Source organism: Lotus japonicus, chromosome 5, assembly GCF_012489685.1.
Source record: "Lotus japonicus ecotype B-129 chromosome 5, LjGifu_v1.2".
Classification (NCBI taxonomy): Eukaryota; Viridiplantae; Streptophyta; class Magnoliopsida; order Fabales; family Fabaceae; genus Lotus; species Lotus japonicus.
The window spans coordinates 59617100-59631838 of record NC_080045.1 but is presented as its reverse complement, the minus strand read 5'-3'; the positions used below and the strand labels follow the sequence as shown (position 1 = coordinate 59631838).

Below are 14739 nucleotides of genomic sequence, written 5' to 3'. Positions count from 1 at the left end.
TATTCAAATCACCCTTCATCAAACAAAGCGTTAAAGCAATTCTACCTCTTTTCATTGTTGATTTTTATGAAGTTCTCATTATTTATCAAGAACTTGAGATACTTGTAAGGCCAAACGGGGAAGAAATCTCATTTGCACAATTGTAGAAACATTCCTTGACAAAAAAGTAAGTGGTTCTGCATCGTGCTTAATGTCGTATGACACAAGAACATGTCCCTCTACTGCAGAAGGTATCAGAGCAACCCTAGTAAGCAACTAACTAAAATGTTGTTAATTAATACTGTATGAGTATATACTATATACTAACATATTTTTAGAGAGTCAATTTTCGATAGTTAATTAATTTGAGACAGCTTGGGATTGATGGGGTGACTTTCAACATTAACTTGTGTGTGTTAGACTTTGGTTATCTCTTGCAAAAAACTTCAACTCATAATTAAAATTGTGATGTAAGTCTTCCACAATATTGCATAACTTTTGTCTTTTATTGTGGTCGAATCCAATTAGGCCAGCATTCATATATATTATCTGTTTGGTTATCTTTATTTGCTATTTGTTTTCTTGGCGGGTCACTTCACACTTGGGTGTTAGAATATAGGGGTGAGCAAAAATATCCAATCCGACCCATACCCGATAAAACCGAATCAATTTTATCATTGCGGGTGGGTCGGGTCGAATTTCGGTTTGTTTCGGAGTGAAAAAACAGGTAGAAACGGTTGTTAACGGTCGGTTTCGGGTGGGCAATATTAAAACCAACGGAACTCGAACCGACCCGAGGTGTTAATTTATTTGTTTTCACGTGATGAGCCGGCCTTACAACTGTCACACTAGGACTAGGCTGTGATTGATCAGTGTGAAGTGATACACTTGAGAGTCTTTCACGTGACTGCAACAAGCTATACAATATACAATACTATTTTTCAATGCTTTATGTGCATAGTACACATAGCTTTTTTTTCTTCAGCAAGCTATTCACACAACATAGCTTCTTCTTTCTGTCATACTAGGCTCACTACTCACAACATAGGTTCTACTTTCTGTCATACTAGGCTCACGTGACATAAAAAAAAAATTAAAAGGTATGAGAAATAAATCAAATACCCTCACCAGTCATCAATTAATCACTTCATCTTCTTAATACCAATTTTTGATTGTCCTTCTCTTGCTCTCCTCTTCCGGCCACAGTGCCACTGCCACTACCACTTCGGTCCACCGCCATTCTTTTCCCTCTCCCCTTCCCCTTCCTGGCCGCACCCATTCTGCTCTCCACAACTCTATTTTCTCCCTTGCCTCATCTAGGGAACACCATTGTTAATCATCATTGAACAAAAAACCATGCAAGATGAGAGCTGTACCATCTCTAATGGTGGAGACACTGCAACGGCCGCCGCTAACTTGTCTTAGTCATGGAACACAACCTCTCCACCAAGCTCTACAATACCCGTTCTAACCGACCCGCACAACCCGCTCATCAACTCAACCCGCACCCGAGATACCCGAGGCTTCCAACGGTCGGAAATGGGTTGATATATGCTTGATTCAAACCCGTCAAAACCCAATATGATACACCCGAGCCCGCCCGAACCCGCTCATCAACTCAACCCGCACCCGAGATACCCGAGGCTTCCAACGGTCGGAAATGGGTTGATATATGCTTGATTCAAACCCGTCAAAACCCAATATTGTACTCTTTTTTTTTTTGATTATATTTTTTCAAAGAGTTTTTCCTAGTAAGACTTTAATGAGGCAATATTTTAATTAACCACCACCAAGAAAGCCAGAAATGTTCTTTTGATGATGTACTCTTTTTACTCATCTAGCTTTTAATTCTTATATCTTTACTTGTATTGGGTTGAAGTACCCTTGTACTTCTTTTCAATATATTATTCTTGCCAATTAAAAAAATTTATTGGTACTTGTAAATCATATTTGTAGTGAGAGTAACACTGACACGTACATAACGAGAAGGAGAGACTTAACCTTGATCATGCAATTATACATACAGATTATTAAAAAAATAAATATTTAAAAATATTTTATTTAAATGTAATTCAGAGTTCAGACCATTTTATTTATGTTAATATGTGTCTGCACATCACAAAACAATATTAAATTATTTGCAATAGGTCAGAATTGGTTGTTGAACTACCATGTAGTGTGGGGGAGGAGCAGGATAGCAAGATCGAAATTCCAAAACGTAACTAATTATATTTTTCCCTTCTAGCTAGTTCAAATTGTTAGTGAAATTTCCCATTAATGGTTTTGTTCTGCCAAAATTAGAAATTTAAGCCCAAACAATAAAAGAGGTGGTGTTGATGTCAACTTTGTTGTAGAGTTGGGTGCAACAAAGTTGGGTGCTCCGTTAATTGTCTTTCGTCGTTAGGTCGGTGGAATGTTTGTCGTCCTCCATTGTTGAGCTTATAGAACGTTTGTTGTTCTCCGTCATCAAGCTGATGTCTCTTATGTCGTCGAGTTGGTGGTCCTCTGTCATTATTTGTAGCCAAGCAAGCTAGGGTGTCTGAGGGTGTGCCAAGGCACTCCAATGTCAAGTTAGGGTAAGTTGTGCATACTTGATAAAAAGTATCATGAACTATTTATAAAGTTATGTGATTGTCAATCGTCGTGTAGTGGAACATACCTCGACATGCTCATCATATGTGTAGTGGGTTATTGGATCGTAACATAGAACATCGTCCTTGATTCTACCATGCTAGACTGCTCAAGTGGACTCCCTGGTTGGTGTTTATTAATTTATTTCCTCAGCCATGTATTTTAGATCCTTATGTGGAGATATTTTTCAATAGCCATCTGTTGCGGAGTGTGATTTGGATTATATATGTGACTCAAGTCAAGTCGTCCATGATTGTTAAACTGGATAGACTTTGTCAGCTTAGGTCAGCGGAAGATAATTATGGACTATATCTTATGGTGGTTATCTGACGATGGGCCGAACCATGAATGCTCAACTCAGAACAAAACCCTTCAAATTTTATCAATTTTTCTAAATTTCTTGACTTAAAAATTTTAGTTTAAAATAGTCTAAAGAGATTAAAATCACAGGATAAAAAGTGAAATTAAAATATTGATTATTTAACAGAAGCACACTATGATCTTCCTCTCAACACGCATGCTTGCATTAGATCCACATTTTGGGATCACTCTCTGACAAAATGAGGACTCATTTCCTAAGGAGTCTTTAACACCAAGCAAAAGGAGCCTAAGGCTAAAATATATTTATCTCTGAAAGAGGAAAAAAAAAATCTGTCGGCGTGGGAGGCTATTTTGCAACTTCAGTGCGTGCTATGAATATGATGATATGATGGAAAAAAAACATGTAGTTATTATTGGAATACAAAATTATATCTTTTCCAAATTAAAATAAAAAATATTTCACATTGATTATTATGTTACAACCTCCCTTTTGTGTGCATTTATTGGCAAACGCACGAACTAGGGTAGCTTCATGTTCATGATCCGTGTGTCCCACCTTGACCTTCAGCATAATAATCCCAATTAAAAAAATGTAGGAATAATAATTAGTTGTGGCATGGAAATTAGAAAAGAAAAACATTATCATGATGAAACTAGCTAATAAGTGATGGCTTCATAATATTATTTATTCAAGAATATTGACTAGGAAAGAAAAAGGAAAAACCTATTGATCTTTTTCGAATAAGGTAATTGTGATATTCTGTCTCTCATTTTCTTCTCACGTTCCCGACCAGTATGAATGATGAGATTACAAACACACAAATGCAATCTCAATATTAATGTTAGTGGAAGCTTCTTGTGGTTTTCATCTTTATTACGTGCAGGCAATTAAATTTGCTTTTAAATAAAAACCACAAATGTATCAAGGAATTAAGAGTGTCCTTGGCGGTGCTGGGGGTGTGTAACAATAGTGGTGATGGTCGATAGTGCTCGATAATAATGGTGATGAGAGGCGCCGACGAGTGGCAAATGAAATGTTGTACGATAATAGTATATATTATATGGTAAGTACAAGAAAACGTGTCATTAGCGATCACAAACCATCGTCATAGGCCAAATATCTTACTGAGGGCCTAAAAAACTCCTCAATAGAATGTTATATATGGTTCCCTTGAGGAGAAACAATCATCACATTGAACACAAGAGTTTAGCCCATTTGAGATAAGTGTCAAGGGGAATAGAAGCAAAGCTTGACACAAGCTAATAACAAAATTCATTACAACGCTTATTCAGATCAACAAGATTGAAAAGTATATTTTTTAAGCTGAAAGATGTGCCGTTGATCTACTTGCTCAACAACTAATTCGTTTTTTTTTTGTCAAAACAACTAATTCGTTTAAGCGAGATCAAAATCTCATCTCAGGCTGCTACTGACCAAATTAAACTAGTGGAACGCGCTCCATCATGCTTCACAAATTAACTTTTAAAGTATTCAATTAAGCATATGTTATTAGTCATGATGAGTTTGTTGTCATATGAATAAGTAAGCATTGGATAAATCGATGCTAAAAAAGATATATCTCATATTAGCTCTGGTTAAGTTAACACTAACATGTTTAAATTAGAGTCAGCGAGACATATTATCTGATCAAATATTGTCATGATGACTTTCGATACAAGGAGCCGATCACCATAGTCAACTAACAATTGACTTTTATACCATTGTTGAACTAAAGAGATGTATAAAATTACGGAGGATAGTCACATTAAGTTAAAGAACAAACCACAAGTAGATTAGACATCAAATTTTTCACCAAAGATCTTAAGATATTTAATGTATGAGTCCTCTCATTTATAACCTACATAACATATTCTAATTCTTTCAATGTGAGATTTACTCATACTTTAATATCACAACATGTTACATACATAAATTAGCGTCGGTGGTTAAACAAAGTTTAACTTGACGTTAGTTGAAGAACTGATGTTAATTCTTTACGTGAGTCACGACGCTGACGCTAAATTAGTTTTAACATCAAATTTTGCTTGCCAATACAAATTAACGCTTTTGTTTCGTAAAGTCTATGTAGTAGCTAGCAAGTTAAAGTTGAATAGGATTAATACTAGTAAATTTATTCTAATTTTAAGGTGACTTGAACTTGAAACCTTCAATTAAAATACATCCAAGCAAACCTAATGCGTCAGGGATGAATCATCTCTGTATTTGCCTCAATAATATGTTCAGTAGAAATATTCTTGAAAATTTCTTTACTTTTTTTAAGAAATGAAATATTTTCATAGTTTGGAATAAAAACGTAAGGTGAGTTTATAATGTGAGAATATTATTAGTCTCCTTCCCTTATTTTCACCTTATTTTCACCATTGTGATCCTGCCGCATAATTATCAACAACAACAAAAAACTACCGTCACCGACTCACCGTCACTAGCTACTACTGCCACTATCACCATGACACCATCACATTCCTGTTACCTTTGCCATAACTGCAGTACCACCAACAGTTCCACACACCAAATGATTTTTCCTCTTATGTATTATACGAAAAAGTTCTGAAACTACTAAAATGTTTCATTTTCAATCTAATCAGTCATAAACCAACAATTTCAAAAATTTAAGCTGTTTTTAGAGTGGTTTGATTCATGTAACAGAAACTTAAGGTTGGGGAGGCATAAAATAAGAGAACTTGCACATTACTAGATTTGGACATCATATTTTTACGCAAGTCTCTTGGTGTTCAAATTTCTTAATAATCTTTAGTATTATCGTAATGATGTAGGTTCACTTGCTTTGTGCTCTCACCGTCTCCCCAAAATACATGTGAAAAAAACAAGAAGCTCTTATTTTAATTATGTACTTCAATATGGAGATTTTTTGGTATTCTTTTAACAGTTTTCAATAGAAAAAAATAATCAACCAAAAAGTATCATTGACTTGATGACTTTGGTCTTATTTTAATGCTCCTTTCACCATAAGTTATGATGACCAAGAGATACCACTACATAGAGTAATGCAATATGACACTGCAGCTGGGCCTCTTGATCATGATATGGTTTCTACTTTGAGCACTCCACTACCCTAAAATACGACACCCCCACAAATATATAAGCTTAAGTAGCTTTCATCACATGCTGCATAGCCAAAGTGAACAAAGAGATAAAGGGGTTTTAGGCTTTGACCCTCACACTAACATAGAGGCTTCAAACATTAATTAACATAATGGTTCTTAAGTTAACTTTCAATGTCCTTAGATTTTAGTAGTAGTAGCTAGTAGATCTACCATAACAACTGCATTGGATTAATGAATGGAAACCATGTGGGGAAGAAAACCAGAAGGACCCATTTACATAACGTGACTTCTAAGATTGTCTAAATCAATAATGGCGATTGTAGATGGGTGCTTCCTCTCTTGTCTGTTTATGGTACTTTTTTATTTTTCAATTTCTACCTATAATTAAATCCACTTAATGAATAATAATGACTCTAACTTTACTTGGTGTACATGGATGTGTATTTAAACAAAAAAAATACATTTTACTCCAGATACATACAAGTCATCTGCACGTGTACAAGTACAGCCATATAATCATCCAAATAGAAAAAGAAAAAAACTATTTTCTATTTTTGCAGGTTTAGAATGTACACTGAAACATCACAAATGAAAAACCAAATGGAGCATGTGGATCTTAAAATAAAATGATTGTTCTGTAAATAGTACAGAACAGTACAGAACAAATTGGTGGAGTAAATTTTGATGTTTCAGCAGAATAGAGTAAAAAGACCATAATTCAGCATCCATATCTAAGAATTTCAAAGCCAAATCTTCTAAGGTGATGCTAACTAAGTTTAAAAGTACTGAGATCAGATCTCATCTTTTATTAAAAATGATTAAAGAAAAAGAAAGTTAATTCCCTGTTTATAGCCAATAGTGTACGTAGGACCAAAAGAAAAGGAAAAGTCCCAATAGAGAAGAAGTGAAACCCAAATTTTTTAGATTCTGGAAACCTGGGAAAGCAGAAAAGAGGGAGAGGTGGTGATTTGGTCCACCGCTAATCTTTAAAAATATGTGCAAATATTTACTAATATGGATGAACTTGTTTTCTTTTTAATAATCAATTTTGACATTCAGAAATTACTAATATGAAATTCTTCGTAAAATTATTTTTGACTTTAGAATCAATGTAAACGCTAATTTGTACAGAGTCTAAGCATTGTTTGGGGTATACTAAATTTCTAATTTGTACAGAGTTTGTGCAGTTTAGTTGACTGGAAGCTTTTGACAGATAGATGACGAATCTCAACAACTTGTTGTTATCAACATCATCATCATGCATAGAAACAAAGCCATCACTATAGGGAATCACAATTATTTGCAAATACAAATGAGCATAGATAATAGGAAAGTCAAATCAGAATTTGGCAGTATCCTTCCACAGTGGTCTGTGCAATGTTCCCACATGGGATCATGTAAATTTCACTAATAAATTTGATAGTATCCCATGAAATACAGCAAAGAGAGTGTGCTGTATTTGGAGAAGTAGCTGGTTAATAACAAAACAAACCAAAAACATAAAAAAAATTGGAAACAGTACATGTAAATTGTAATCAGTGATTTCTGAACAAAAGGAGACAAACACTGCTTCCTATACTTGTATTAACAAATTACAATATATAACTTATGTTTCCAACAACATACTTGCCTTCACATGCCATATTTTAGAAACTAATAACAACAAGGATCAAGGTTTATAACATGTTCTGATTAGCTTATTTTTTCTCAGAATCGATTCTGAGTATACCTCGAAGCTAATCATAAAATCTTCTTTTCAGAATTGATTTGAACTCTAGATCAATTGTAGAAAAAATTCCAAATATGCACTTCAAATTGAATGGAATACTTCTTTTTGATTTTCCTTATAACAACATTAACACAACTAGTGTATGGAAAATCTTCCACAATTGATTTTGAAGTCAGAATCAATTCTTGGTAGAAGCTTCCTTTAAATAGCTTCTGAGTTTCAGAATTGATTCTTATAAATAAGAAGATGGTCCAAACATGTACTTGAAAAGGGATTGAAATACCTCTTTCTGGTTATAACAACATGAACACGAGTAGATTCCCACCGCATATTTGGATTCACATTCATATCTTCTAGAATCAATTCTGCTACCACAAAAGCTACTAGCTTCTCCCATAATCACTTAATGTGAAAATCTACTGTGCATCCAAACATGTACTGACACTAGGAGCAGAAAAATGCTCAGAGGGGCCTGCGAGTAACATGTTGATAGGTGCTTCTTCTTGAGCTTGGAAGAAAAACTAGAGATTCAGAAACAGCACAAGTTCTCTTGCAAGAACCATAAAGGCTAAAAAATCCAAAACGATCACTAACACTCCTTGAAACCTTAGCTCCATTCCACAAATTACCGCTTGTAATTTCTTCTTGGTCATCATCATCCTTTGAGCATTCAACCATTGCAGCAAAGAAAGGATCCCTTTGAAAGACACTTTTTGTTGAATTCTTCTTCCAAGTTTCTTCATGAGTGGTCCTCTTAGAAGAGTGCTGTGAGGTGGTGGTTGGAGGGGGCAATGGCAACAGTTTCATGGATGAGTCCTGCTTTTTCTTGGAGTTTTGTTTCTTGGGAATTCCTGGTAAATGTTCCCAAGAAAATGGAACACCAGAGAGCCTTATTAGTGGGGATGCAGGACTGAGCAGAGGATCCTCATTGAAATATATTGATTCAAAGGAGGAGGTGGAAGGTGAAAGTGATGAACAAGAGGAGGAGAACGACTGAGTCCGGCGAGAAGATAGGTACTTTCCGGCAGGGAAGATGTCACATTGTTTTGTGACAACCTTGGCATGTTGACTGAGAGTTTCTGAAGAGTCCATTGTTGTTTGAGAGAGGAAGAGAGAAAAAGATGTGTGTTTATGGTGTGGTAGTTCACTAGTTTTTATTCTCTTTGCACATTTTATTATATAGCCACATAGAGAAAGACAAGAGTACACGTATTTACTTGTATGGGGTGGTCTTTTTTTTATTATTAAATTTTAGTTTTGGGTGGATAAGAAGGTAAATAAATAAAAGATATTGATCTAGTAACAAATATGACCCCATAGCATTCATGATGGGAGGGGTACAAAATAGGGAAATCAATAGTAAAGGGGGTGATAAAGGTATGCTTTAAATGGATCAAGATTTTTTTTTTTACAAGAGGAAAAATTGATCAAGATCTTTTGTCATCAAATAATGTTTTCCAATTTTTTTTCTCACTAACGAAATATTCACATGTTTAATTAAAAAAACCATTTGTACCCTCTACAAAGTCGGCACATAGTAGATATATGAACTAAGACTTTTTGAGCATACCCTGCCATGGTTGAAGGCCGAAAGTGTATATACCACGTCAGGACACCACACTTTATTTGAGGAAAAATGTATTTTTTTATTTAGGTTATCGTTGATAGCCGACCAACATATATTGCATCCAAAACTATATCTCACATATTAATTAAAAAAAGCATTTGTACCCTCACAAAGTCGGCCTACATAGTAGATTTAAGGACTAAGACATCCTGAGTTCAAGCTAGCATGGTTGAAGGCCGAAAGTGAATACTAGGTCAAGACATCACACTCAGTTTGAGGAAAATATACTTTTTTATAAGATCGTCGTTCGTAAATGACCAACCTATATCTCAAACAAAACTACATCTCATGATATTTTCAAACAACTAACATTTACGGGCCCACAAGAGACACTATAGAAGAATCAAATACAAGAGTAATAGATCCCTGAGGCATAAAAAATAACAAGCAACTTGCAGTAGAGGTTCTCATGGGTGAGGGAACAATAATACATACAGAAAAATGATATATGAGAAAGGACACGCCCAAAAATGAATGAAGAAAATGACAATAGGACTGAAACACACAAAATAAAAAGGATTATTTGGGCCCAACGTCTAGAGGTCCAATAGCAGAAATTAAAAAAGGATAACAGGAAGAAGGAGACATATTCACTAATTAACCACAGAGTCATAGCATTAGCGAATTAGGCTTCTCTCTTAATGATAACAACATTTACATTTGTAAGAACAGCATTAGTGGGAAAGTTATGAACTTAATGATAATTTTTAATTTGCATGTCAATATTTTATTGGTAATATAAAGAATGTGACCCAATTTAGGTAGAGAAGATTTTAATCTGCTTTAAATAGAGGTGCTATCAAAACGAGTGGTTAAGAAGCAATGACATGGAGATGGCTGGCCAAACATGAGGAAATGCAGCTACAAATACTGCAGGTAAATGGTCAAATCAAATCGATTTTTGGGCATAGAGATCTGTCTCTATGTGCGCTTGAAGCATAGGCAATTAATTTTCATCCAAAAATACACATCAAACCATAAATGCAGAGCATGTGTTTCAATATATCAAGGGTCAAGTTATATTCTTTAATTTCAAAAAAAAAAAAAGTTATATTCTTTTGTAAAAACTCTGCTTGTCCCGTAGGTAAAGTCAAAAGTTTGGGATAAATATTGAAACATTGCTTTCAAATGAGTACTCTCTCTCCGTTTCAATATAAGTGTCTACTTAGAGAACATGTACACATATTAAGAAATACAATCAATTTTGTTAACTTTTTAAAACATACTCCCTCCGTTCCTATTTAACTGTCCACTTTGAAAAAAAATTATCCTTATTTAACTGTTCACTTAGCATTTCAAGAGAGCATTAAATGATGTTTTTACAACAAATGGCTTTGTCAGTACAATAAATGAGGAGAGATAACACATACTTTAAAGGGTAAAATAGAAAAATAAACCTCACTTTTTCTAAAAATCAACAAAATTAATCACACCCTTAATATGTGTGTCTCCATTCAAAGTTGACAGTTAAATAGGAACGAAGGAAGTACTCCCTCCGTTCCTAAATATAAGACATATTCCAAAAAATTGCGCTTATTAAGAAAGCACTTAATGTGACTAATTAGTGTATTGATTTTTTAAAAATGCATACATTCTTCCCTATTTACCCTTTGTCATTTTTTCTCACTAATAATCATTGCATTTATATCAAAAGTCATAGTTAGTTGGATTAGTAGTAATTAATGGTAGGAGGTAACTTTGGAATTGAAAACATACAATTAATGTGAGGGGGTAAATACGGAAGAATACAAAACCTTTTGCTAGATTATTGTAAGAGGTCTTATAATTAGGAACATGAAAATTTTGAAACTAGGTCTTATAATTAGGAACGGAGGGAGTATCATTTTTCCATATTTTACCCTTTATAGTGTACTTTTATCTCTCCTCATTTATTATTCACATAGGGACATTAAATGTAAAAACATCAATTAGTGCTTGTAAGACCCAAAATTTTAGAATTAAATAGATAAATGATTTCCAGCTCACGCATAGGATTCTGTGTAAGCGTGAGAGGAACTTGACTCGTGTTTAATGTTTGGATTAATATTAAGAAGAGGAAAGTTCAGGAAATGACTAAGAATAGTAACATAGTCGTTATAGGCTACGGCACGAGTTTCATTCATTTCTGCCTTAGGGCAAAACCGTTAGTAAACGACTAATTTGCACTTAAAGACACGATGGGAAACTAATTCCAAAAATCTTCAGAGAAATGTTAGAACTTCTCTTAATCCTTCCATAATAAGCGTTTCGATACGAAACCCTGGAATTTACGAACACTCATTTCCGATACCGGGAGGTTTGCCGAAACTGAATCCCTGGTTTTTCTAGAGCTATTAAATTAACCTACGATGAAGACTTTTTCTATTCGGAGCTTCAAACGAAGATTCCACACGCGTACGCCCACTCTAATCGACGTTCCAAATCTTTCTTCAGAAGGAAGTTTCTGCATCCGAGGTCAAAATCAAAAAGTGCATAAAGTGCATTTTAAGCCGGTAAACATTAAAAAACAAGCCTCGAAAACCAAAAATCATACTGATATTTCTTTGAAGAATTAGAAGATTCAGCGGGAAGAATATCGTGTCTAAAATACGTTGGAATCAGTAGGAAAAATCGGAATCGCGAAATAATCATTTTCTCACGTTTTCAATTTCCTATAAATAGGACTTCAAAAAATGAAAAAAATCAAAAAAAAAAAAATCACACAACACACACACACGGCCGTGAACTTCTTGGAGGAAAGGAAGAGATTTGATTTTTTCCGGTTCTTGCCTGATCGTCGCTCTGTTCGTTGCTACGCGTAGGCCTCAAGGTTCACAACTTCCATGCCCAACTTCTACTCACGAAGGTAAGGGTAACTCAGTTTTAGAGTGTCTTTGAGTCTTGCATGCTTTTATCGCACTGCATGCGTTTGAGATGAAGATGTTTATATTGATTGACATTTAATTATGATTATTATGTTTGCTTATGTTGACTGTTTCTGAGGCTTGTGCCAAATGTTTTCTGAAGGCTTCGGCCGAGTAAACTTATTGAGACGTGTGTCTCCGTCTTCTGAGAGGCTTCGGCCGTTTACTGGTTTCTGTCATTGAACTGAGTTGGTATGCAATTAAATTGAGTTATGTTCGTTGATAATAGGAATAACATGTGGTTACTCCGAATTAATCATTGGTTTAGGGATTGTTGTTGTTAACTAACTTGGCATATAGGCTTTGGTCCTTAAGTGGCGATGAGGTGGGTGTGGTCCCACGTGATTGTCCCGTCTTTCGAGGCGCTATAAAGTGGCAATGAGGTGGGTGTGGTCCCGCGGGATTGTCCCATCTTTCGAGATGTTCTAAAGTGGCGATGAGGTGGGTGTGGTTCCACGGGATTGTCCCATCTTTCGAGATGTTCTAAAGTGGCGATGAGGTGGGTGTGGTCTCACGCGATTGTCCCGTCCGGAGTGGCGTAAAGTGGCAGTGAGGTGGGTGTGGTCCCGCGTGATTGTCCCGTCTTGAGAGACGTTGCTGATCGATCCATTTTGGTAGAAGCATATAGTTGCATTATAGGGAACTAACACCTGACCCTATGTTGTTGGATTTTAGTTATTGGTTTATTGATATCTGAATTGATATTATACTGTTGAAGTTTTTGATATTTGAATTGATGTTATATGTTAGGTTGTCGATATCCGAATTGATGTTATATGATTAGGTTGTTGATATATGAGTTTAGTTATGTTGCTGGTTTATTTACCATGATAGGTAGTTAAATTTGAATAGCATGATTTTCTCTTTCATACATGATAATTGTATGGAGTTAACCCTTTTCTATTTGCTATTTGTTGTTTGGGCGCTTAACGCTATTAGGCGATGGTGAGCCTTCCGCTGAAGCTTAGCTGTTCGAGTCGGAGACCGTGATCGTGGGCGGTCGAGTAGAGGTGGATGAAGCAGTTGCTTCTCCCTTTTTGGTGGACTATGTTTGAGTTTCTTTTTCCTTATGAAAACTCTGTTGTTTAAACCTTATTTCGCCACTGTTAAAGTGTGCGTACTTATTTTGGAAACTTGTTCATGATGATGTAAGACACTATTATTATTATGTCGGGAACGGGTTGTTGAATAAAGTCTATGTTATATATTCAATTATGTTCAGTTGTTTCGAAAAGGGAAAAAATATATTGTGTTTTCTTAGGATTACGAAATAGTCCTTAGATTTTGTTAGGTAACTAATGTGACTCCTCAGTTGAGAAACCGGGGTGTTACAATTGTGGTATCAGAGCTTTGGTTGAGAAAACCAGAGCTTTTGGGTAGAGTGTCTTCTTAAGATGTTTGAACTCTGAGACCGATTGATGGGGTGTCAATCGGAGGAAGAGTGTGCTTGATTACTGTTCATATAAATTATTCTTGAAGGTTGTTTATGGTGAATAACCTTATGCTAGTTATCGTTAATTATACATTTGATATAAGTATATACATAGTTAGTTATTATAGAACTTTGTGTTGTTCTGACCTGAGTTTCTGTTGTGGTCTTTGACTGTTCATGAAAACAGGAACAGGAGGTTTCCACAGCTGGACGAGACTCAAGGTTCAGACAACATGAATCCGATGGAGCAAGCTATTGCTAACCTGACTGCCCTTATGGCACAACAAGTTACCAACTCCGCTGCAAGGGAGGAAGCTGAAGCTCAACGTGCTGCTACTGCTGCTTTGGTGGCTGCACAAAACCATGCTGAAGAAAATGCTCGCCGTGTTCAGCGTGAGGAGCGTGAACAAGCTGCTGCTCAGACCAGAGGTCTGAACGATTTCAAGCGTCAGGATCCGCCGAAGTTCTCTGGGGGCTTCGATCCGGAGGAAGCTGACTTATGGCTCCAGGAGTTGGAGAAGATCTTCACCTTTCTGCGTACCACTGCAGAGATGAAAGTGGATTATGCGACTTACCTGCTGACTGGTGAAGCTGAGTATTGGTGGCGCGGGGCTAGAGCTATGATGGAAGCCGACCATCAAGCTATCACTTGGGAGTGCTTCCGGGGAGCTTTCCTGGACAAGTACTTTCCTAAGAGTGCTAGAGCCGCCAAGGAAGCATAATTTCTGAGACTCCGTCAAGGAGGCATGACCGTAGCTGAGTATGCTTCTAAGTTGGAGTCGTTGGCGAAACATTTCCGCTACTTTCGAGGACAGATAGATGAAGGCTATATGTGCGAGCGCTTCATTGATGGGCTGAGTTATGAGCTACAGAGGGCGGTGCAACCCCTAGGATTGAATCGCTACCAAGTGCTGGTGGAAAAGACCAAGGGAATTGAGGCCATTGATAATGCAAGGGGCAAATTCCAAGGTCAGAACAAGCTTAACCAAGGAAGTGGAGGTCCGGCTAGGACTAACCAAGGAAGAGGTGA

At 36.2% G+C, this 14739-nt stretch overlaps 1 protein-coding gene and 1 long non-coding RNA gene across 2 annotated transcripts; one reads left to right on the top strand and one right to left on the bottom strand.

The window, feature by feature from the left end:
- Positions 1 to 7241: 7241 nt before the first annotated feature.
- LOC130720243 (uncharacterized) lies at positions 7242 to 8910 on the bottom strand. Its single transcript, XM_057570869.1, has one exon. The coding sequence runs from the start codon at positions 8837 to 8839 to the stop codon at positions 8210 to 8212; it is 630 nt and encodes a 209-aa protein (XP_057426852.1). The 5' UTR covers positions 8840 to 8910; the 3' UTR covers positions 7242 to 8209.
- A 2823-nt stretch (positions 8911 to 11733) lies between these two features.
- On the top strand, positions 11734 to 13489 carry LOC130719201 (uncharacterized). Its single transcript, XR_009012902.1, has 2 exons — positions 11734 to 12219; positions 13217 to 13489. It is a non-coding gene; the product is annotated as an uncharacterized LOC130719201 (long non-coding RNA).
- Positions 13490 to 14739: the final 1250 nt, after the last annotated feature.